The 25,094-nt window shown below is 42.5% G+C and overlaps 1 protein-coding gene across 2 annotated transcripts in view; it reads left to right on the top strand.

Annotated features, from left to right (window-relative positions):
• The window catches only part of ME3 (malic enzyme 3), a 121,306-nt gene that overhangs the window by 48,249 nt on the left and 47,963 nt on the right, over window positions 1–25,094 (top strand). Inside the window, exons 1-3 of one of the 2 annotated variants that reach the window (XM_033051317.2) lie at window positions 5,743–5,847; window positions 17,601–17,734; window positions 19,073–19,222. In XM_033051317.2, the coding sequence (XP_032907208.1) occupies window positions 5,758–5,847; window positions 17,601–17,734; window positions 19,073–19,222 (374 nt within the window). In that variant the 5' untranslated portion in view covers window positions 5,743–5,757. Of the gene's footprint in view, window positions 1–5,742; window positions 5,848–17,600; window positions 17,735–19,072; window positions 19,223–25,094 lie in introns of those variants that run through there. The other variant, XM_033051318.2, reaches the window with a different exon arrangement.

The following is a 25,094-nucleotide window of genomic DNA, read 5'->3' as shown; positions in this document are numbered from 1 at the left end:
CAAACAAGACAACCAAAATGCAATATGTTATGGTAGACAGAAGCTTACAGAAGTCATCCAAGATGTGCAAGAGGCAGTTTGGAAGGTGTGCCCTAAGGTACACTCCCAGTAACGTGAGCCCTCATATACAATTAGAGAGAATTTGATCCTTGATGTTTCCTGACCTAAAGAATTGGCTGCTATCTCTCAGAGGTGAAAGATACTCATGATTCTAGACTGTGCACCTAGAAACTCCTTGTTTATGGTGCTTTTATTATCTTTTTGTTGAAATTACTTTTCAGTGATTTAGTGACTGTTAGCCGATTTGGGAAGATTCTGCAGTGGGGTTTAGCAGTGTCCAGCCAGCAGCCATACAGTTAATGCAGCTAATGCCTGCTCTTGCTGAATTTGTTGTTTGAATTACTCTTTAGTCTCCACAATTATCTTGGAAGTGAAAACAAGCTGGTTCAGAGTGAATTGAACAACAGGGTCCTAAATGGGAGGGCAGTGTGAACTAGAGTACAAATTTTCATGGATTAATGGCCAAATTGTTGTCTCATTAAAGTCCAATGGCAGAATTCCCGTAGGCTACAATAAGAGACAGGATTTGACCCTAAGAAAAGATTCCATTTGAAGCATTTGAGTGTTCCCAAAAGCCAATTATTAAATCAGAGGCACCGTAATAACTGAGCTCAAATTTATTCCAGGACCAGGAAACACAGTTGGGAGGTCAGTACATGCTCATCATGTCATTTCTATGGTGACTTCATTGCAAAACTCAGCACTGGGCTGTGTACAGGGCTCACAATAAGGCTGAGCTGAGAAAGAGCTTGAAAGAATCTCATTGTGACTGATGAAAAGAAGCTGTTTCCATCAGCCACGTTGTCAAGCAACTTGGCAAAGCACAAGCAGAAAAGGTCTCTTCTGGTGACTGACTTCCACCATGTTCCTTCTTTCAGTGCCACCGCTAGTCACCACCTGGCTCTGCTCCAGGCTCTAAAGAAAGCTCCAAGTAATCAAATGTTTGCTGACAAACCACACTAACAGAGTATGTCTGTCTCGGTACATTTTAATACCTGCACATAATTGTTTTCTCTTCCTCTAAACAAACAAACAAAATCAACAGAAAATATTAATTTACATGGCTCCATGTGAAAAATGTTTTGTGTATTCACTGTAAATTATTTTTTTCTTCTTGTTTGTTCATGGTTAAATAGAAGAAATCCACTGATAGAGGCTTTCCCAAAATACCATTTTACCTTTAGTGCTTGTGTTAGAGACACTAACCTTGTATTGATTCTGGACTCATTAACAAAATTATCAGTGTCACGCATGTGCACATCCTTTTAATAAGCTGGGATGTTCTGAACCTTAGAAATTGCAGAGGAGGTCTGAAAATTAGAAGATGAGGAACTTGGTTGTCCAACAAACTACATGTCTAGAAAAGCTCATGTAGCCCCCTGAACAAAATGATCCCCTGTAGCAAAAGCAACTCACGAGTTACAGCAGTGTGGTGTAGAAACAGCATCCTGCTGGAGTGAATGGTCTGGAGAGAAGTACTGGCTCACTGAGGTCTGACCTGTAATGAGAAGGAAGCTTGATTTTCTATTTTGTCCTTATTTTCTTTAATGTTCTTTCTCCTTGGCTAGCGATGCTTATGCACATGTATGTCTGTAAGCAAGTTCTTGTTATCAGAAGACAGCCCCAAGACATTTTCAGTTGAGCAATCAGATAGCTTATCTAGATCCATTCATGTGTATTCTCTTTTCCTTTCCCAGATGTTTTTATTCTGATTTTATATTAGGGCTATTTGGCAACATCTCTTTTAAATAAATTTTTGTGGCTTCTTTTTTTGTATGCGTGTGTGTGTGTGTGTGTGTGTACTCAGCCTCACAGGATAATGTTATGAGAAAACCTAGTTTATAAAATAAATAAAATACAGCTGATAGAGAATATGTAGTTTCTTACTATCTTTTCAGTCAGACTTGTGTAAGTATTTAGGCAGAACTATATTAAATCTCTGCAATCTGAACACAATGCGAGTTAGAGACATATTTTATTAACATATCTTTGATAATCCAAGTAGGTGTATTTATGCATCTACAAGTACCTAAATACACATGGAAAGTACCACTATTTTCATGAAGAAAATGAAATTTTATTTTTGTTTCATTTTCATTTTGACTGAATGGATTTTATTTTTGATTCATTTTCTTGGTAAAAGAATGGTGAAGGAAAACCAGTTCTCCTTTATCAAATATGAGTTGGCTAGCCCAAATGGAGATAAAATATTGTACCTGCTAGCTAAATTCAAATCCAAAGACACTAACTTGAGGACATTTCAGAATAGCAGAGATTAAAAGATTTATGTTTGAAAGAGTGCACTTCATTGGCATTTGTTACATCCCATACCTGATACTGAAATTAGCTCTGTTGATTCTACATAAATTAAAAAGCACAATATTTTCTTCCTAGACATGTAGCTTAATAATGCAACACTTCTTGTGCTACACAAGTTAAATTTATTTTAAAAACCTTAAGTCTGTAAGATCACAGAATCGCAAAATATCTCTAGCTGGAAGTGACCCACAAGGATCACTGAGTCCTACTCCCTCCACCTCACAGAACCATGCAGGTTTAGTATGATTAAACCTTGGTATGTCTTGCCATTGCTTCAACTTTCACTTAAAGGAGGCTTTATTTTTTTAATAGTAATATAGTAATTGTCATTGTTTACATTTATGTTTTTGTCTAGCAAACCAATTCCAAAGATTTATCATATGTGATCTACTCTGGATTCAGCATGAGTTTTGCTGTACAGCCAAGGTTTTACCACTGGAGTCCAGTTTCTCTTAAACTGGAAAGAAGGGCAAGGCTAAGTACTAAGCCAAACTATGTGGTTAAGGAACAAAGGAAGCTTATTCCACTTTGCTTTCTTTTTCAGTACATAGAGGGTTTGATTTTGCCAGGCCTAAATGTCACCTTCATAATTTCCACCCTAGCCTGCTGCTGAGTGAAGGCCTGCATTAGGCTCAGAACAAATCACACTTGGGGCAGAAGAGATGCCTTTCAGACAAATTTCTAAATTGGTTTTAAAGATTTAAATTTTTAGATTTATTCTAGCAGGAGGATTAACTTAGTGCTTTTGTCTTTAGCAACTGCTCATCTTCAGACTTCGTATCACTGATTGTCATCCTGGGACTCAGGCGTGGACACACTGCCCTCCTTTCTCTGGGGAGTCCAGACTCCATCCGTGGTTCAGCTCTCAGTTGTACTTTGTGTTTTTGAAGAGTTGAGTTGATAGGGCTTTAGGAGTAAAAAGTTGTTTCAAATTGTTAGGGGTATTGTTGCTGAAAGGAAAGGCTTTTGTTATTTCCTGAAGGTCACAGCCAGTATCTTCTTGACATTCTCTGAAAGCTTCTTCCAGAGCTAGGTATCTTTGACAACATATAAGAAGCTTGCACACAATTTGCATTGGGGTATGGGATCTGCCCTGTCTCAGCACACCAGATGTGGTGATTCAGAGACCAAGCTCTAAGTCAAAATTCAATCTGTATCCAAGGGCTCAGTCCACTAAATCTTAGTATGGGTTGGAAGTAACTTGAAAGATTGATTTCTTTAAAAAGCAAGGTTTAACATTGTTGGTTGAAATACAGTGTGTTGACTTCAGCAGAAGGCTGGTGAGCTCATAACAGCCGCTGTCCCAAAGGGAGCAGGTTACCTCTCTGTGCCAACAGGAGTGATTTTGTTATCTTTAAATCCACGGGTACCAACTTGCCTGACACAGCCTAAAGCAATAAATGTGTAGGAACTGTCTGAAGGATTATCTTTCTTTATTACTGACATTATTTGTACAAAGAATGCTATCATTAAAGTACTAATAAGAAGTTACTAATAATTGTGAAAATAGTAAACTTTTAGTGCAGGTTTTTGTAATTGTGTGCTGAAGCATCAATCAGGTTCATCCGGCAGGTTTGGCACTAATGGTGTTCATTTCCTTAGCTTCTGGCACACATACATCTGCTATCAACTAGAAAAAACAAAACCTTGCTTCAGGAAGTCATCAGAGGAAATACAACGACAGTGTGTCAGTACTGAGCCCAAACAAAATGTTAACTGATATTCTTGAAAGCTCTGAGTGATACATCCTGGAATTAGCAACCAGCACGAGATAATCTGGCATTTGTTATCACCTCTGCCACGTAACTTCTCTGCACTTGTTCTGAAAGAAAATCAGAAAAAAGAGGACAGAAGAAGCATGCTCCATCTGTGTTGGAACAGTAGAAACTGCTCTACAAGTGGAAATGCACTTGAGCTTGGAAATGCTCGTGTCCAAGTGATTGGGATCTCCTCTTGGGTTCTGGAAAGACTGAGTCAGCTCCTGGGGCAGTGCTGACCCTGCTCTGGGGGCTGAAGTATCCCATTGGCTTCCTCCTGACCATTGCATACTATTAGAGAGCTGCACCAAAAAATTCTGTTTGCCCACACCAGTATCAGGACTGGGATTCCATCTCTCTGGCTCATGGGCTTTTGTCTAGCCTATGGCTTTTATTTACTGGAGAGGCTGCTGATGCAGTTGTATGCGCATTCTTAAGTAACTGTTCAGTAACTCCCTGGGGTTCAGGACTTCCTTCCAAGAGAATCCTTAGTTCATCAAAATCAGTAATGGATCAGTCATTCAAAACTGCCAACCTCACCTGGGTTTGGAAAGGATGCTACTGTGTGGCAGAAAGTCCGACACACTGCCAGAAAGTAAGTGATGTTGGTTAATGACTGACCTGGAAAAGTCAGCACTTGTATGTACTGGTGGGACAGAAGACAAAGCTTTTGTAAACACACAAAAGACATGCCATATGGGCACATACTCTGATAACCATGCTTTTATCGTGAGGAATAACAAAACAGAGTGTGAGTTGTTAGTTGTTCAGTGCTAAACATAATGATAACCTACAACTTCAGGAGTGCTCCCTCAGTCAGATTTTATAGGCAGTGTGATAACTTCCTGCATCTGAGTTTCAGGCCCAGGAGGAAGATGCTGGTTATGATAAAACTCCACATAGCCATTGACAACTGCCAGAATCATACTGATGGTGAATTGTAGCCTTGTTCTCCCCAGAACACAGACTCTTGCATTGAGTTGGATGGGACCTTAAAGATCATCTAGTTCCAGCCCCCTGTCATGGATTAGGATGTCACCCACTAGACCAGATTGCTCAAAGCCTCATCCAAAGTGGCCTTGAACATTTTCAGGGATGGGGCATCCACAGCTTCTCTGAGCAACCTCTTAACAGTGTCTTACCACCCTCACAGGAAATAATTTCTCCCTAGTATCTATTCTAAACCTGCCCTCTTTCAGTTTAAAGCCACTTCCCCTTGTCCCATCACTACATGTCCTTGTGAAAAAATATGAATGTTATTCTAAAATTAAGTCTTCCTTATGTCCAATGTAACCTACCCTGTTTCAGTTTTAAACCACTAACTCTTGTCCTATCACAAAAGGCCCTGCTATAAAGTCTGTCCCCATCCTTCCTGTAAGTGCCCTTTTTATTTTTAAAGGTCAATTTAAGGTCTCCATCCAGCTTTTCAGCTCTGACTATCCAGACCTTCATTTATTTCAAACACTGAGAAGTTAAAAATCATTTTACATTTGCTTTACTCTGATGTTGCTGCATTACTGTGGTGCCAGGCAGAGGAGAATCAAAACCTTAGCCTCAAACCTGAGTTTGAGGGGTCTATTCCCAAAGATTTCCCCTCTCTACAGGTCTTTCATGGCAGGCCATGAATGAAATCATGTCAGTGTTCCCAGTATTTGCAGACTCTGGCTCTACCTCTGATGCTCTCCACACCACAACATCCCTTTTTAGCAAGGTAGGTATTATTAAGTTGAAACCCCACTTTGAATAACAAGTTTGGAGTTTTGATTGGTGTCTCCTGACTGAGGTGCATGGGTGAAATCAATGCTTCAGCCATAATCTTTACTTGATCATCCCTATATTGAATTATTTTGGGATAACACTTGTGTATTCAAAGAGGCTGGACTGTTTGTTTCCCTTACTGCAGTCACGCTTCATCTTTGTGTCATTTAGCCAAATTGTTTCAGGTACAGAGGAATAGATGTTCTGCTGCAGGAAGGAAACCACTGCTTTGGCCTTGGACAATACTTGTTAAAGCTAGGCCAGGCTGGAGTAATTGAGCTGAGGTGGACAGGCAGCAAACATGCCAACAATAATATTGTTTGCATTTTAAGCTATAGCATCTAATGGGATAAAGAACAGAACCAATTTATTTTGAAACTCATGTGAAGGTTTGCCAGAGGGGTGATTTACAGCTTCCTAGCAATAGTGAACAGTTCAGCTGTCTTGACCAACATGTGGTCACGCATGTTACAAACTGACATAAATATTTCATAACATCTTGCTGCAATTGCTGTCCCACAGAAATGTTTGTCAGAGAGCTCAAGGAATCAAAAGAGGTTTAATCTTCAAATTTCATCTCCGAGTAATTGTGCTTTCTCTTTCTTTCATTCTGAACTTGGATAACTTATTTCATATTGTCCTTGATTAAAAACAGTTGGAAGAGGAGGATGGGAGTTTCATTTTTGAACTTTCTTTTTTAAAAATCTCAGGAACTTTATTAGGTATTTGATTTATAGTTTATAGAGCAGTGTGTCCCTTTGAAACTTGAAGTGGTTAAGCTCAGTCTCGAGAAAGTGATAAAAATTAAAGCACTGGTATGAAATTAGTGGTATTTTGTCACCTGGAATATTTGGACATAGTGTACTCACGCCATATGGAAATAATAGAACTGAAATTTTGAGGAGCAAAGAAAGTGGAAAATAAAAGGACTGTATAATTGGAAGAATATTTGGAAGGGGAAGTTTAATAGAAAAGATGTATCATTTTGTATTGTATTACTGTAGAAATTCCAGCCCAGATGCTTCATGTCAGGGCCAAGTGTGCCAAGTGCTGAGCATTCAACTGCGTAGAATTTAGCAACAGCTCACATAGAGTTGTCAGTAAACAAAGATAGCAGGGAGACTGCACACAAAGGTGACGAGAGCTGGAGACAGAGGGTCAGATTGCCTGTATGTGAGCACTTCATGAATCTTCTTTTTCCCTCTACACATTAAAAGGAATAACATTTTGAAGTAAAGTGTTCGGACAAGGAGGAGAAGGGGATGAGTCAGAGGGTCGTCCTGATAGGCCAGCTACTCTCCTGGTGGTGCCAAAAGTAGTTTGGACAATTAGATGGCCCATGTGTGCTTAGGAAAAACATGTGCTTGGCAAAGCTACAGGCCCCTGAGGTCAGCATGGAGATCATTTTGGGACCGGCTGGAGGCTGGATTGGAAAAGAACATGCACTGGGGCTAAGTTTTTGTACATATGGATACACACACACATACAAATATATGTATATATATATGTGTATATGTATATGTACACTTTTAGCTACCTGTAAGTCTTAAAAAGGGTTTTGTGAAATGTAGCTGTAGAAATGCTTGAGTAAAGAGTTGAAAGCAACTTGCTTAATGCCTTGAAAGACAAAACCACTGGAGAATTAAGTCTGTGGAAGGCTGAGAAATGGGAAGAAAAATGTCACCATGGGACAGAGCACAGCTGAACTCAAAGGTGAGCTGCCAAACGAGGACTGCACAAAGATCTCCAGAGGGAAGCTGGACACTCTTGAGATTGCTGTATGCCTCTGGTGTGTTCCAGTGCCAATGGGCACTGCACTGGGGAATGGTTTCTGTGCTGAGCCCCAGCTGCTGGGTTGAAGTCCATCAGTCACCTTGACGTGCAGGGCTGCAGAAGCAGCAAGGGAAAAATAAAAGTTGTACAAATTACTCAAATAGGAAGTGGAGGCTCACACAGATTTCCTGTGGGGTGCTCTGTATTTACTTGCATGTTTAGTTGCCTTCGAGTGTTGGTTGTATCATTAAATGAGAGCTCAAGGTGTTTTTTCTAGTGGGTTTGTTTTACTAAAAAGGCAAATTTCTTAGTTAGAGCCTTGTCTGTTTCTCGTGTTCCTAATTTTTAAAAGAAAGCATTGTCTTTCTCAAGAATCCTTTATCTGAGAGGGTGTCTGAATGTTTTGTAAACATCTCAATGTTCTGAAGCTGACATATGTTCGATCTTCTTGCACAAGTATGAAAATTGTGGTTCAGGAGCCAAGCCTGCTTCTCCTGTATTAGACAAGGATGTGCAAAGAACATCTGGTACTGCTCAAGAAGCTGCTGCTCAGGTTCCTTTCCACAGAGCTTTAGTGGAAGCAGCTTGTGAAGGAGGACAGTGACAAGGACATAAGAATGCTACAGTGAAGAAAACATCTCTGGTAAAGTCAGTAACAAAACTACCCTTGGTGTCATTCCAATTCAGCTCCCATCCAAACTATTTTCTTGTGAAATAGCTAATTGTATGGCCAAGGCAGTGCTTTTCAGTGGTGTTTAACCAAATACAACATCAGCAGCCTTCCATGAGCTGTAATCCAGCTCCAGCCTACATTTGAAGCAGCCCCATTTGCTGGGGTGGCAATAGCAAAAGAGATACAAATTGCAGAGAGTGAAGTTTGTGAACAAGCAGTAAGTGAACATGACTCATTTTATTCGATTTACTCAAAAGGGACGTCAAAAGGAAGTTAGTGCTCTCAATAGCACCAGACACAAACTGTGTGCAACCACAATTCACATGATCAGCTGCACGTACAATGGGAGAAGTTACATTGTAAAACTGGATGCTAAAACTCTATTTTCTTAATGTTTTGGGTCACATTTAAACCTCAGAATTGCCTTGATCTTTCTTCTCAGACATACTTGCTCTTTCAAATTGATAATGATGGCTGGTTTTCATAGGCTTAGGAATGCAAGCATTGTCATTTATGCTGAATTCTTCCTGTCTAGTGGTCACATAATATTTGGGAGAAAAGTGTGTCCCTAGCATCACCGTAACTGAAAATATTTAGGTTAGTGCTTGGCAAGCTGCCTGCAGAAACTGATTTTACCCTGCCCTTTTCCTCTGAGAAGAAATAATAGCTTCCCCTTTACCTGAGACATAGGCATGTGGATTATGAGCTTCCTGTTTCTGTCCTGGACTAGCTCATTTCACTCACTAATTGGCATAAAGCTGTGACAGTTTTAAGTGTAAAACTCATTTAGGGAGACTGGGAATAAAGTAGAGGAGACACCAGGGAGTCTTCATTTGCTTTGGAATTGGGAGGATCAATCCACCAGATGCTGTGCCAGGATTACATGGGATGCTTTTGATAAGGGACAGAGAATTTGGGGTTTGCCTCAGGGTTCTGCTCAACAGCTTGGCAGTAGCCCAAAACCTGATGTCCTCATTACTGCTTACTCCATCAGGCCACCCTCTACAATATTTTGCTACACATGAGGAGGAAACCAGCAAGTGCTTCACAATTTAGGCTGATCTAGGCAGGAATGGTCTTCTACTCTGTTGTTTGCATGCACCATGTGTCCCACACCATTTGGGATTCTGCACTGCTCTATTGCTGCTAATAATTTCTTAGGATTTCTCTGGGGTTTTTCTTCCCCATGCCACCTAATTTTTCTGTATATGGCAGTCTTGTTCTCCTTGAAGTGATTTTACTCTTCTTCTTTACCAAAAGACACTGAAGCTTGTATTTAGACAGATCATGCATGTAAACACATTTGTGAATCTAGTCAAAATTAAAAGGTCAGCCTTATCTATCCCTCCATAGAGCCAAAGAAATATTCCCATTAGCTTGGCTAGAACTTTGTGAGGATCTTAACATTGCTTTTGTGGGAAGAAGCAAGTGTGCCAAACAAACTGTTCTTTGGGGAGTTTTGTCTCATTCATCTTTGAAAAATCTGTTTCTCTCAATGCAACAGAAACTTACTTGCAGATAAAACACATAAAGTCTCTAGCTTATAGAATTATTTTTTTTTTTATATGGAGGACAAATTGCTGCCCTGGAGGCTGACAAACTTCAGGAAATCATAATGAGTTCTCTGCTGATATTGGTGTAGAGCTGTACTGCTGCAGTCTGAAATCACAGTGCAGGGCTTGAGGAGTTTAGCACTGCCGTTCTTCCTATGGATTAATGAACAAATCCCTGAAGGTTTTGTCTTATGATTTTTATTTATTGAAGAAAACCTCCTGCAACAGGGGAGAACAGTATGGCTTTGTTGCTTTTTGTCTGGGACTGTGTCACATCTTGCACCAGGAATGTCCTCACCAGGAAAGCGTTTACTTCTGTGCTGTTAAACTGCAGGATCAGGTCCCTCTGGCACAGGGGCTTGTCATGTTCCAGTTCTGCTCAGTCTTACATTGGTGTAAATCAAAAGTCACTGAGAAGAACAATAGAAATGTAATCCAGTGAAAAAAAATTTACTTGCACAAAACAAAATAGTTACTGGTAAGATCTCATTAATAGTAGGGACAACTTACATTGTAATTGAATTAGAGGACCTCATTAAAGATGGTTCCCCCAGGAACTAAAACAAACACGAAGTTGAGTTGCTTAATTATCTTTGTCTTGGAGTTTTTAATAGTGTTCCCAGACTCTGTGGGAGAGGAAGGAAGAACAATATGAAAGGATTAGAAATCCACTATTATATCGTTTTGTAACAAAGAGGATGGCTGAGAGTGAGGGATTTTTCAACTAGTGACTGTGAACTCAGAAATATGAATAGACACTGTGAGAAGAGTTTGTAAATCAAAGTCAACAAAAGGTGTGCCCAGCAATGACTGCTGAGAAGACACAGAGGGGATTCTTCTTTCCAGGTTTCAGAGATGTCTTCTCCATACCCCAAATAACACAGGTTTGGGTTTTTCCTAAGCTTAAGAGCACAAACACATCCAATTTAAAGGTTATATGAAGCCACAAGACTTTTTAAAGGACAAAATAAAGAATTGCCCCTCTGATGTCCCTCCTTCACTCTTTTTTTTGCAAATAATATTTTCAATACAGCTTTTCCAGGGTGGAGTGCAGTGCCTGTCAGTCCATGCACACCAGGAACAGAAGCTTGAGTAGCTGAGAAGAAGCACTGTGAAGAAGCTTATCAAGTCAGTTGGAGTCAAGAAAAATCTTTCTCTGTGTAGAAAATGGATGTTTTCTGCTCTTGCTCTCTGCTCCTCAGCCCATGTGCAGTCTCAGTGGGGATTAGTTTAGCTTCTGGTGCTGACCCCTTATGGGAGGAATTTTTGCTTGCAGATAGTCAAAGTACATCTCTGCCATAAAACTGGACAGGTGCAAATATCTATGGAAAACACATTACAGGAAAAATCTGTATAAAATAAGCTTAAGTTCCCTATTAGGTCTTCCCTAGCCTGGCTGTTAGCGTACTAATTGTAAAGGAGAAGTGGATTAACTGCACCTGCTCTTGCAGCCTGCAGTGGTGATCCCTCTGTGTCTGTATTTCCCTGGTGTGCCCTTCCAGCACTCTGCTCTAGTCAGACTAGGAAGTTCCCAGTTCCTGGGGCTGTTGCCAAAGGGTTGGAGATGTTCACTTGTTTACTCAGCTCAGAAACTGCCAAACAAGCTTTCACTTGCATGGATGAAGGAGGTGGTCCCAAAGTCCTGAGAACTGCAGCTGGAGTCCCAGGATCACGGAAGGCAATGGCCTGGGACTGTATGAACTGCATGAACCCTTTGGTCTGGCTATCCAAGAAGTCCCACAGCTCTCCCTGTGCTGTGGCTGCTCGTTGCTCTCTAGAGCATAGGGATATGGATAGATGCAGTAAGCCAAGGCTTTCCTCCAAAAAGTTGCACAAGAATTGGAGATTATCTGAGTTACACTGGACTATGGATGTTGTAGACTCGGTAAAGGATAATTCAGCCCTTGATCAGGCACCCATTACATTAAAAACAGTTTTCTGATACCACAGGAACTGTAATTTGTGCCCTTATTCCCACCTACAGAAGGCTGATCTACAGTGAATAAATTATAAACACAAGCCTTGCCAGCATCCCCCCTGCTTGCATCCAGCCCTGAGTGAAACATCCCGTTCTCACTGCTAGAAAGTGCAGGCAGTGATAGAACTAATCATTATCTGTGAATTTGCTTCGCCCTTCAGTTTCCAAAGTAAGTGGCTTTTATGGGATTGAACTGCAAAGAGGGACCTGCCATATAACAGACTCAGTGCTATCCGAAATTAGAAGACAGAAGCATTTGAGGTTATTTGCAGTAAGCCTTTTTCAGAACAAAACCCTTCACTTAACCTCTGTGTAGTGTGAAGCCTTGTGGGCAGCTGATATTTTTGCCTTTGTTTTTGGTTAGTGACATAGCATCTGCCTTCTCCATGCCAACCCATTTCCAATACATTTAAAATTGAATTGGAGCACCTGGCTTCAGCTCTGCAAGATTGTAGCTTATCATCTAATCATTAGACCTTTCAAGACCAAGAAGAAGAGAGGTACAATATGGCTTTCAGGCAGTCTTAAAAAAAAATCCAAGTCTAAAAGCTTTTATCTTAAACATAGCAATACCTCAGTGAATTTGAGCTTTTGATCTGGGGCAGAATGTGTTTCCAGATTCATTTCACGCTGTGCTGTTTCAGTGAATATAACCACCTCACCATGGGGTCCTGCTCCTAGGCCTTCACAGAAGCTTCAGAAAGCAGCCCTAATGTTAGAGATGGCAATTTCTGTTCCACTCCCAACCTTGCCACAGAGGTGCTGGATGATGGACCAGCTCTGTACTGAATAGTGTTTTGGAGATTTAACTGGTTGTGAAAGCAGCAAGTTCTTCAAATGTGTTTGCAATTGCTGCAGGATGAAGATGCTTACACTGGTATAGCTGATTCAGATAAATGCAGAACTGCAATAAATGCAGAACTGCTGTGAATTAGAGATGTGCTGTGTAACTATTGCCATGCTTAGCCTTGGACTATTAACAGCGCAACTGTGGCTGTGTTTAAACAGTTTGAGCTGTTGAAGCTGGTCTTGTAGAATGGTTGGAGATGTCATTCTGGCAGAGCCCAACCAAGAAAACAGGAACAGGTTACTACAGTGGCCATTTGGGCTGTTGTTTCTGTAAGGCATTGTGGTATTGTTTTGAATAGAAATGAGCTGAAATAAAGAAACTTCTTCTTGTATTGGATGTGTGATCACTTGATGAAATATTAAAACTTCTCACTGTTTTATTGTGTGGAAAATCACTGAAAGTACTTCATTTCCTATTGAAAAATTACCACAAGAATATTTTTGGTGGTTGGATGCAGAAAACCCTAGGATGCTGTGTTTCTGCCTTTTCTACCCTTTTCAGAAGAGCAACCACTGCTGATCTACTGTATTAGCTCGCTTCATTTTTGTTCTAGGGTATGAGCAGGGGTCAGGTCTAACACCCTGATTGGCCAATCTTTCATCTTACTTTCTCTAGGCAAGTAAGTGGAGTATTTACAATATTTACTGACAAATATTTCTGTCTCCCATTAATCTCTCCTCCATGTGCAAAAGTCACAGGAAGTAGATGGTTTTAAATTGTATTCTTTTTTACCCATGTAGATAAACTTTGACATTCACAGGAGCTGTATTTTCCCTGCTGTGATATAATATTGGCAATGTAAAGCCAAATACTGATGCAGAGCTCATGACCAGTTTTGATCTTAGTGTAGTATTTCAGAAGTCTCCAGCCTGGAGAATGCAGATGATTACAAGTTTTCTGATGAGAAAATTTTGCCTCTTTTTTAATTCAGAAATGATGACTTACAAAAACTCAAACTTTATCTTGTGGGAATGTACCAGTTCTGCTATGAAACTCATTTGGGGGAAAGTTTTTCTTGTCCAGGAAGGAAATTTGGGTCAGAAATGTCAGGCATTTCAGCAGAAACAGGCATGTCCTGGGTACAACATTCAACAATGACTATGGAGACCTCAGTGCTGTTTCTGGCCTTGGCAGCAAAATCCTGGCCTCCTGCCTCCCAGGCAACTGCTGACTCCTCATCTGCTGGCTGGAAGAGGAACAGTTTCTCTCTACTATGCTCTTACTGCAAAGATTTTTCAAAATACTTGACCCTATCCTGATTCAGATTAGAAAAAATCCTATGAAAATGCTTGTGAGATTAAAAACTGTTTTCAGCTATCCTGGAGGCTGAATAACTTTACTTTCAATATATGAAGATTTTTTTCTTTTAATTTGCAGTAGTGCACATGTTACTAATGAAAGGAGTGTCACAGTATGTATGTACAAAGCATGGATCTGGCTAACAGGACAATTAGTTTCAGTCCTTCCCTCTGTCCTGGCACACGTTCCTTGGCATTGCTGATAGTTTGACAAACGTTTTTGCCAGTGTCTGCACCACTTACAAGTGAATGGCTCTTCCAGCAGTTCATTCCCACAACCATGTGTCCCCAGTGGCTGTGCCCTGGTTTGCCAGTGCCTGTAGAGCCATCTGTGGTATCATCAGCCAGGGGAGCTGCTCTGAGATCAAGTGATGTGATTATTTTTAAGCCAGGTACTTCCTCTTGCTGGTTAAACCTGTGACTGCACACATGCTCATACTGGCACAACCACTGGGATTGCACAGGGATGGGAGCAAGCAACAGGAGGGGAGGGAAGGTTGCCAAAACCAAGTTCATCAAGATACATCCTCAGTTTTTCTCTGGCAATGATAACAGTTATTTGTCGTAGAGAAATGCTAAATCTATGGAAGAAAGCAGCAGTTTAACAGCTATGCGGCCGTAAAGGTGCTCATTAATATTTTGTTAAGCATGTGTCTGTGTGCTTGAGTAGGTGTAGTTCAATAATTACATATTTTGAATATTTCTCTGCCAGCTGTTCATCAAGATATGAACCAGTTTGTTAGTTATGGGTAAAGTTTTCATTAGGATTTAAGCTCCTCAGACACTCCTGAAAATGTTTTCTGCCATCCTGCTGTCTAATCTGCTATCGGCCTAGCAGAAACACCATTAATTAAAGACTGTTATAATCTCCTTCACAGATTGCAGAATGCATTTAGCATTGCTGTTCATCGGGCTGAGTCCAGCACAGGTCATTGCTGGTGGTCTGGAGCATCAACCCCTGCATGCACGGGAGCAGGACATGCTCAGGCTTCTGCCTAGGAAGCCTTGTCCTGTAAGAGTAGGATCATCCTACAGAGTCTTGTAGTTGAGCCCCAGCTGTGGGATAGTGTCAGTTACTGAATAAGACTTGTGGCACTTTATGTGCTACTTGTATTTGGAACAGAAGGTTAGCACTAAGAAAGCATCCTGCATGGCCTGTCTGTCTTCTGCACTGCTAATATGCCAGTAATAAACTGTGTCTGGTGGTAAACTAGTAGGTAACTGAAATGAATGAGTTGGGTATAGTATATAGTACCCAAATATAAATCTTTGCTGTCTGGAGGTTAGCAAATGTGAAGCCCGTCTACAAGAAGAGCTGTGAGGATGATCCAAGGAACTACAGACCTGTTAGCGTGACCTTGGTGGTGGGGAAGGACATGGACTTGGTCATCTTGAGAGCCATCATGCGACATGTACAGGACAGCCAGGGAATCAGATACAGGCAGCATGTTTATGAAATGCAGGCCCTGCTTGACCAAGCTGATCTCCTTCTATGACAGTGACCCAGTTGAATGAAATTAATGAAAAGTTGTGGATATTTTCTACTTGGTCTTTAGTAAAGCCTTTGACACTGTTTCCCACAGGATTTCTCCTGGAGAAACTGGCTGCTCATGGCTTGGACTGGTGCATTTTTTGCTGGGTAAAAGACAGGCTATATGGCTGAGCCCAAAGTGGTGGTGAATGGAGTTACAGTAATTTCACGACCATAAGGCACACCGGACTATAAGGCGCAATTTTTTTTTGCAGCGAGGAGCCGTGCGGCGCGCAACAAAGTAACGAATTGCTAGCAGGTGCTCAATTTGCAGACATTTTTCAAAGATTGGTGTAGCCTTTAAACGCAGCCCCAGGCGCCCTCCCCGTGCCATGGGCCCCAGCACTCCCGCCCGTCGCCGGCTGGCACGGCTCACGGCTCCCACCGCGCAGCCGCGCTGCGTCCCGGTGTCCCCCCGGCCGGTGGCGGCGGCACTTCTCGCCGCTTTCCCGCGGTGGCATCGCTTCCCCCCGCTTCCCCGCGGTCGGCGGCTGCACCGCTCGTCACCTCTGCCCCGCGGCTGCACCGCTTCTCGCCGCTTCCCCGCGCCTGGCGGCTGTTCCGCTTCCCCCCACTTCTCCCCGGCCAGCGGCGGCGCCGCGTCCTCCCTGCCGGCAGCCATGCTGCGTCCTGGCGTCCCCCTGCCCAGCAGCCGCGGCTCCCCCGGTTCCCAACTCGGCTCGCAGCTCGCACTTCCGGGTTCACAAATTTCGCAACTTTGTACATTATATAAGGCGGACTGGACTATAAGGCGCACTTCCGGGTTCGGACGAAAATTTTGGTCAAAAGGGTGCACCTTTATAGTTGTGAAATTACTGTACATCCAGCTGCTGGCTGGTCACCAGTGGTGTTCCCCAGGGCTCAGGAGTGGGGCCAGTCCTATTTAACATCTTTATTAATGATCTAGATAAGGGAGTGAAGGGTACTTTCATTAAGCTTGCAGGTGATGCCAAGTTGGGTGGGAGTGTTGATCTGATGGAGGCAGAGGCATCTGCACTGGCCGGACTGATGGGCCATGGCAAATTGTATGAGGTTCAACAAAGTTAAATGCTGGGTCCTTCAAGGCCAACATCATCCTGGCCTGGATCAGCTGTGGTGTGGCCAGCAGGACCAAAGCAGGGATTGTCCCCCTGTACTGGGCAATGCTGAGGTCACAGCTCCAATCCTGTGTTCAGCTTTGGGCCCCTCACTGCAAGAAAGACATTGAGGGGCTGGAGCGTGTCCAGAGAAGGGCAACGGAGCTGGAGTCATGTCTGGAGCACAAGTCTGATGGGGAGCAGTTGAGGAAGCTGGGAGTGTTTGTCCTAGAGAAAAGGAGGCTCAGGGGCTTTGTTGCTTTCTAAAACCACCTAAAGATGATTGTAGCCAGGTGGGGGTCAGTCTCTTATCCTTGGTAACAAGTGATAGATAGGAGGAAAGGAGACAGTCTCAAGTTGTACCAAGAAGGGTTTGTGCTGGATATTAGGAAAGAATTCTTCATGTAAAGTGTCATCAAGCATTGCAACAGACTGCCCAGGAAGTGGTGGAGTCACCATACCTGAAGGCATTTAAAAGCCATGTAGATACTGTGCTTATGGACATAATTTAGTGGTGGACTTGGCAGTGCTGCGTTAACGGTTGGACTTGATGATCTTTAAAGTCTTTTCCAGCCTAAATGATTCCATGATTCTACATGTTATGTGATCTGTAGAGCATGATTGCTGTGCGTCCAGGAAGGCCATGGAAACTAGCAGGTATGAGTTAATGAAATAGTATAAAAAGAGTATGAAATGAAAGAAACACTAAGAACATACACTATTAACAATCAAAAACACTGTAGAAATAAGCCAAATTCAGATGGCTTAAGAGTGTGAGTCATTAAAGCACAGCTGCTGTTGGACAGCTAATCCAGAAGCTGCAGGTCTGAGTGGTCTGGACCCCACACTCTGTTCAGGGCAGGACTGCCTCCAGGCCCACAGGGGCTGCATGCTGTTGCTTGCTTTCTTCTTGGATATCCTAGCTGGTAGTGCATATTATGCTATTTGAATATGCCTTCCTATTTTCTTCCCAGGGAATGGCTTTTACACTTGAAGAAAGGCTACAGCTGGGAATCCATGGCCTCCTCCCTCCTTGCTTCCTGAGCCAAGACGTCCAAGTCCTTCGTGTGATGAAGAACTTTGAAAAGCAATCTAACGATCTAGACAAGTATGTCAAAAGCTTCTTATTTTCTCTCCCTTCCCCCTTTACTTTTCAGTTCTTTAAAACCTCAAGAAAAAATTGTGGATTCTGCTTCAATGTACACATTTCCCTTGGAGTCATATTTTTCCAGCTGTCCATACGCTCCAGCAGCAGAATCATAGAGTAGTTTGGGTTTAAAGAGACCTTAAAGATCATCTGCTTCCAAACCCTCTGCCATGAGCAGGTATACCTTTCACTTGACCAGGTTGCTCAAAGCCCCATTCAATCTGGCCTTGAACACTTCCAGGGATGGGACTTCCACAACTTCTCTGGGCAACTTGGGCCAGTGCCTCACCACACTCACACTCGAAAAATTTCTTCCTAACATCTATTCTAAACTTACCCTCTTTCAGTTTGAAGTCATTCCCACTTGTCCTATCAATACATGCCCTTGTAAAAAGTCCTTTTCCAGCTTTTATTTAGTCCATGTTTAGGCACTGGAAGTTGCTAGAAGATGTCCCCAGCACCTTTCCTTCTCCAGGCTGAACAATGCCAACTCTCTCAGCCTGTCTTCATAGGAGAGGTGCTGCAGCCCTCTGATCATCTTCTTGAACCTCCTCTGGACCTTCTCCAACAGGTCCACTGATGTTACTTTTTTCTACTACTACATTACTGGAGAGTTCTGGTATACTTTGGGTACAAGAAAAAAGCAGAGCAGTGGAGAGGTAGAGTGAACACATGTAATTCATGTACCTATTCTGTATGCTCCCCAATACATTCTCTAAAATACTGGATGGAAGAACAGAAAAAAACTGTCAGTGTGTAGGAAAAATTAAAAAGAAAACAGAAACAGTATTGGCTAATCTTTGTGAGTTTTCAATGCATCCAGTATTGTTCATCAGGGTTGATGAAAGATGCTGTTTGATTCGTGCTGTGATGGACAGTAGAATTTACATCTCCATCTCCCTCAGCTTCCATTGATCTGAGGACTGAGGCAGCAGGACTCTTACACTGTAGACCAATTGCATTGGCTTTTCTGTGTCACAAATATCTGTGTTGATCTAGAAAATTATGTATTGATAACTGTGTATGATGCCTTTTGATGCAAATTTCAAAATTCTAAGGTTGTGCATGGGTGTGATGTCCAGCCTTACTGAGTCTTTGTGAACTGTCACTGAGGATGGTGGAGCTGGCCATGGCAAGCCCTCTGGGAAATTTTGCTCCAACAACTGCTCATGATGTAGCACAAAGGAGTGACAGGGCTTGGGAGGACTGAGTGTATACTGAGTGAGACAATGACTGCTTTTTGTGAAACTGTGAACTATCAGAAATGCTGATATATAACTTTTTTTTATTACTTTAAAGGTATATTATTCTTATGACATTGCAAGACAGGAATGAGAAGCTCTTCTACCGAGTGCTGACCTCTGATATTGAGAAATTCATGCCCATAGTTTACACCCCAACAGTTGGCCTGGCTTGTCAGCACTATGGTTTGGCTTTCAGGAGACCACGGTGAGTTGGAGAGACTGTGTTTGCATTTTTTTAAATTTCATGTGAATGTTTCTTTTGTATTGACACTGTCTTTTTGTGGGTGGCCCAAAACATCTAAAACTCAATCCCTCATCAAAAAGTGAACCAGCCAGCAGCTTCATGTGTGTACATTTGATGATGAGTTGGGGAGTGGAGAATAGCTCTGACTTCTTCCTATAAACAGTGAACAGAGTGGTTTTGTTCTCAAACAGTGCTGTACAGTCCCCAAACAGCTCGCTGAACTTAGGGCTGCACCCCTCCCCATCTGCTGTCTCAGGAGCACTGAGTGCCCTCTGCAATGCTGTTTGAGTAATTGTTGAGTTTTGGATGCATTGTGCTGATTTTGAACTTTTGTATACACTTCCACAAACTACCCCACTAGAATCATCTTCGTAGACCATGCTCTGCATCAGTGCCTCCCTCTCTGCTCAGAACAGTCACTGTATAAATTCATGCAACATTAAACACTCTGTACCATGTTGGAAGACCCCATTCTGCATAATTCTTTTTAATGATTAATGCTTAGATAAATCCCTTGTTAGCTTTCTGAAGTACATTTTAACCTAGCCTGAAAATTCAATGTTCAGTTTTCTTTGCAGGCTTTTAATTTTTTTTGACCTTGAAATGTACCAGTAGTCAGATGAACATTTACACTTTTGCTATAGAAATTTGCAAAGTAAAGGAATGAAATAATACCATTTTCAAAGCATTTCACAAGCATGAGGTTTGACTGCAGTTTCAGCTGAGAGTAGTGCTACAAATGGGGCAACTGAGGTAAGTTCTACTGAGTCTCTCAAAGTCATCTCAAAGATGTAAGGGCTGTGTAGACAAGATAATTGATAACATTTTATGTATAAGATTATCTTGGCAAACATGGTTGCTTCCTCTTTGTGATGAAAATTCCTAATAAAACCGGTGTATTCTTTCACATGAGTTGCTCCTCAGGGTTCTTTTTTGGCTTGTGTCTGTGCCAGGTAATTTTGTTCTGTGCCCTGTGGATCTACTGGGCTCTGGTGAAGTCATTCATCTGCCCAAGCCTTGATCTTATCCCCTCCTCTGTGTATGAAGGAGCCAGAGAAGGATCTGCACTTTGTATAGGGGGAGGACGCTAACTTTTTCTGGGCATGAATAAAAGGTAGAGAGATAAGAGAGCCCAGATTGTGCCTCTAGGTGTTGAGCTGTGAGCACTGTCAGGCAGAGAATAGCACACTGCTGGTTCTCAGCTAATCAATATTAATGCAGCAACTGCTGCTTCTGAGGTAATCAATATTCATGCAGCAATTCCTGCTGTACACCACTTGTGTCTTTGCCTCCTGGCTGCCTTTACCTTGCAATAAGTTAAAACAATATTTGGGAGCTTTGCTTCCTTTATTTTCCATCCATTGCTATCTTCAGGAAAGCAGGGATGTCTTTCCACATGCTGAACTCTTTCTGCGGTTGTTTCTGTTGGAGAATTCCTCTTCCTGTAACTCATGTCTTTCTCATGTTTTAAATCCACATTACTTTACCGATGCGATAGGAATGCCTGTTCTCATAGTGCAACAGTTTTGCTGCTAAATTTGGGCTGGGTCTTTTCTAGATTCCAGCCCATGGCTTCTTCAAGAAAGAGCAAATGACCATGTCCTTGGACCACTGGATTTCCTGTAGTAGGAAGTTTGTTTCCCTGAAGATACAGAATGAATTTCAGCCTACTGTCAGATTTGGTTGCAATCAAGGTTGTTTTACCAGAAGAATTTTTTTGTTGCGAAAAGAAAAGAGCTGCTGTATCATGTAAAGTGATGAGACTAAAAATGGGAAATGTATATATGTGCTGGTTTTTTTCAATCTGACTCTTACTGTCTTGAAGTACAGTAATTTCATGATTACAAGCCGCACTGACTATAAGCTGCATCTCCGGGTGTCGGCAACATTTCATTCTTTGTCCATACATAAGCCGCACCTGATTATAATCCGCTCTGTCGTTCGCAGCGAGGACCCACGTGCAACAAAGTTGCCAATTAGTAACGGGATCGCCGGGTTTACTGGCTCGGCTCGGGCCGTGCGGGCTCGGCCTGCTCGGGGCTGCCGACGGAGCCAGGCGGCCCAGCTCGGCGCTGCCGCTCGGCGGGGCCGCTCGATGGGGCCACTCAGAGCTGGTTGCCGCTGCCGCCAGGCTTGCTCGCCCCGGCCCGGCGCTGCCCCGTAGTGGCAAGCAGGGATGGAGCGCTCTGGCACCCGCGGCGGTGGCGGCAGGCGGGGATGGAGCCCACCGGCACCCACGGCAGCGGCAACAGGAGGGGCAGGAGCCTACCTGCTCCCGCGGCGGCGGCAGCAGGAGGGGAAGGAGCCTACCTGCTCCTGCGGCGGGGGTGGGAGACCTCCGCTTCTCCCCCGGGCTGTGGGGATGGCAGCATGGAGCCCCCGCCTCTCCCCTGGGCTGCGCTGCCTGAAGGAGGGAGTCCCCACCTCTCTGCCCCCCGACACTGCCGGCACAGAGCCCGCCTTCACCCGCCGCGCAACAGAGTAACCAATTTGTAACAATTGCACAATCCCGGGTTTTACTGGCTGGTGCTCGGCTTGGCACCCTGGCTGGCACTTCCGGGGTTGGAAATTTCAGAAATTTTTTCACATATTAGCTGCTCCTGAGTGTGAGCCGCATTTCTGGTGTGTGAGCAAAATTTTAGTCAAAATGATGTGGCTTATAATTGTGAAATTACTGTATATACTTTCTGTCCTGGAGCATAGTATGTACATTAGGAGCTGGACTTCAAGACCCATAGTTCAAGGTAGGATGCCAATACTTCTGCTAAAATCTGCATTTTAAAACCCCACATTGTGCTCCAACATGGATGGACGTGCACATATAGCACAGCTTATTGTGCAGTCTGTCTGTGGCCACAGCAGCAGCAACCTTTGTACACAATTAGCTGCTTCCCCATGCTGGGATGTTTCTCAGCCCCATTAGTGCTTGACTTTATACTTGAAGGTTGAGCCTGGAAATATTACAGTGCATGTAACTCGCCTACAAAGCAGCTCTTTTACAACAAGAGCTAAAAACAGTCCCAATATGTCCAGCAGGGCTTCTCTCAGCATCATTTATCAGAGCATTTATCTATGTTTACATGGCTGCAGGTTTTTTTTGTCAGACACTGTTGTAATTACAGGACTCAATGCCTCTTTTCCCTTTCTTACTCTTTATATAGAAACCCTGAAAGGGTGAACCTCTGTAGCCTGCACTTTTATGGGGACAGTGGATAGAGTTCTCCTTACAGGTCAAGGCTCCAGCATACTCCCTGCTAGCAGATTTATCTGCTCCAACTGGAATAAGACACCTGGTGTTCTTTACTTTCAAAAAGCTATCCAGCCAGCAGTCTAAATGAACAGGCTTTCTATATATAACAGTAGAAAAGAATGACTAGGAACAAAAACACTTGCAAGCATTCAACTCTTCTCATACTTATCTGTGATAGTTCCCCCACTTCTTCTGGTGGGCCAGGCATAGCCCTTGATGCCCCAGCAGGTTTTCTGCCTTCCCCAAACTCCTGCTGCCTTTCTCTTTACTAGTTACTTTAAATTCGTCAGGCAGGATTTTTTTTCCATTGACCTCAGACTTCTTCCTATGTGATTAAACCTCAGAGGTTTAAAATTACTGAAATAGAGGTGGTATCATAAAATTTATAAAAATTACGTACAGGCACTGTTCCTAAGAGCTGTGAAGTTTTTGCTGGAAGGTGTCTATGTTGAATACATTTTTCCTATCTTGTTTTCCAGACAGCTCCCTGGTGATTTAACAATATTAGTTTATTTAAAGCCATGTAATAAGCATTACAACCTTCAAGCTAAAGTACAGTTTCATTTTGTATTTTGAATTTTTGAAATAAAAAATACAAATTATTATGTAATTTGTAAGTACAGGTTAAAGTACTAAAAGCAATAACGCCACTTTTGCAGTAATGATTAAGAACCCTGTCAAAGTGTCTCTTCTGTGATCAAACCATGTTAAATAAGCACAAAAGAGGAGTAACATGTCCAAAGAGAAGTCTTCCTAAACACAGGTCCTGTCTGTACCTTTTACTGCAGCCAGTAAAAGGAGGAGTACAGGACTAGGATAGGCAAACATGCTCACTTCTTGGGAATTCTCAGGTTGTGCTCCTCCTCATTTTGTGTCTTGTGGCTGGAGTTTTGTTATGAAAATCCATTGCTTTCTTTCACTCCCAAGTTCTGTAATGGTTGTGAGGGGACCTAGACATCTACACATTGTCAAGGCCAAAGGCTGTGACTGAAAATAGAGTCCCAATGTGACTAGACTTGTTTCATATAAAAGATATATTGGTTGCAGCATATGATCAAGGGTGATCCAGACTTTAAGGAGAGTTCTTGCAGAGTTGTCCAGCTTCAGATCCTATGTCTTCACATGTGCAGCTTTGCAGTCTGTCTCCTGCAATCCATCCCTGGTATCCCTTCACTACTCCCTCCCACCACCCTCCACAGAGGTCCGCACTGCTGTATGATCATGGTTCAAGGATAAATCTGGGCAGATCCAAGTCCATTTGGGCCTAGCTGGAAGTAATCCAAATAGCCAACTCACCTGGACAGGAGCTGTGCTGATGTGCTGAAGCAGCAGCAAGCTGCTCAAGGCATGGGGAGGGGCAGGCTTGCTTATGTTCAGCAGCAGTGATAACAAAACTGGCTTCAAGCAAAGGACAGGCTATCCTAGGTACTGAGGAATATGAGCCTTGGAAGTAAGTGTTTGCTTTTCAAAGCCAAAGAACCCCTTATCCTAATCAGGAGTTTGGTGGAAGGAAAGAATGAAGTGTAACAGAGCAGGGCTTGCAACTTTGAGACACTAAATGAACGAAGGAAGGAGGAATCTTGGTTCTTTGATCCCCCTAACGACAGAGTCACCATTTCCTTAGGAAATGCTTCTACCACCCCTGTAAGCTTTCAGACTGTGGTTGAGAATCTTTTTTGCTTTAGAGTAAGGATACAAAGCCTCTATCAAAAATGTGCATAGTAGTATTTTGATTTTTTTTCCTTTTTTGCTCTCTTTTTTAATGTAAAATGCACTTAATGAGTACCATGGGGGTTCTTATAGAGCACAGGACTGAACATATGCAATGCTATTAAAAAGTATGTTTTAAGCCTGAGGATCTCTTTTAATTGTGACAGTATGTTTGAAAGGGACTATACTTCTTCACAAAGAGACAGAAAAGAGAAAACTAAAGGCAGATTTTATTTCTTCTGTGATGGTGAGGGATAGTTTATTACAGTGGCATAAGACCACAGTCTCTTAAGACACTGATTAATTCATTAACAGTGGTATTTGAAAGTATAAAGTTGTCAGCTGCTCCTCAAAAGCTTTTGGCATCCCCTGAGAGTAGGACTGGAAAAGGTGGTTATATCACCATTGGAAAAAGGTTAGGGGGACGGAAAAAACTTGCCTAAGTTTACCTTTTTTTTCTAAAAAATGTAAATATCCTTGAGAACTCCTTGCAGAACAATGCAAAACATGTTGGAATTAAGCTGAACCTGGAGAAAGTTAACAGGATGCAGATGGTGTGAAAATTAAGTCTGACAGAATAATGATCTGTGTCTCTGGTGAAAAATGAGTAAATGAAACATCAGTCAGTCTACAGAATTGTCTTGTCAGCAACTCTGGCTCTGATGAGTAACTTTTTTTTTGTGGTGCTGTGCTGTCTGAGCAGCAGGAGGGAAAGTTACCTGCCGTTTCTGGACACTTTAAGACCAAACCAAATGGAATTAGAACAAAAGTATAAATCCCACAGACTCGTCCCTAACCACAGAATTGTCTCCATTCCCTCTTCTATAAAACATTGGAGACCAGAAGTGAGTGGGAAAGCTGGGGTTTCGATTA

This window comes from Catharus ustulatus, chromosome 2, assembly GCF_009819885.2.
Source record: "Catharus ustulatus isolate bCatUst1 chromosome 2, bCatUst1.pri.v2, whole genome shotgun sequence".
NCBI classification, from domain to species: Eukaryota; Metazoa; Chordata; class Aves; order Passeriformes; family Turdidae; genus Catharus; species Catharus ustulatus.
This window is presented reverse-complemented; position numbering and strand designations above follow the sequence as displayed.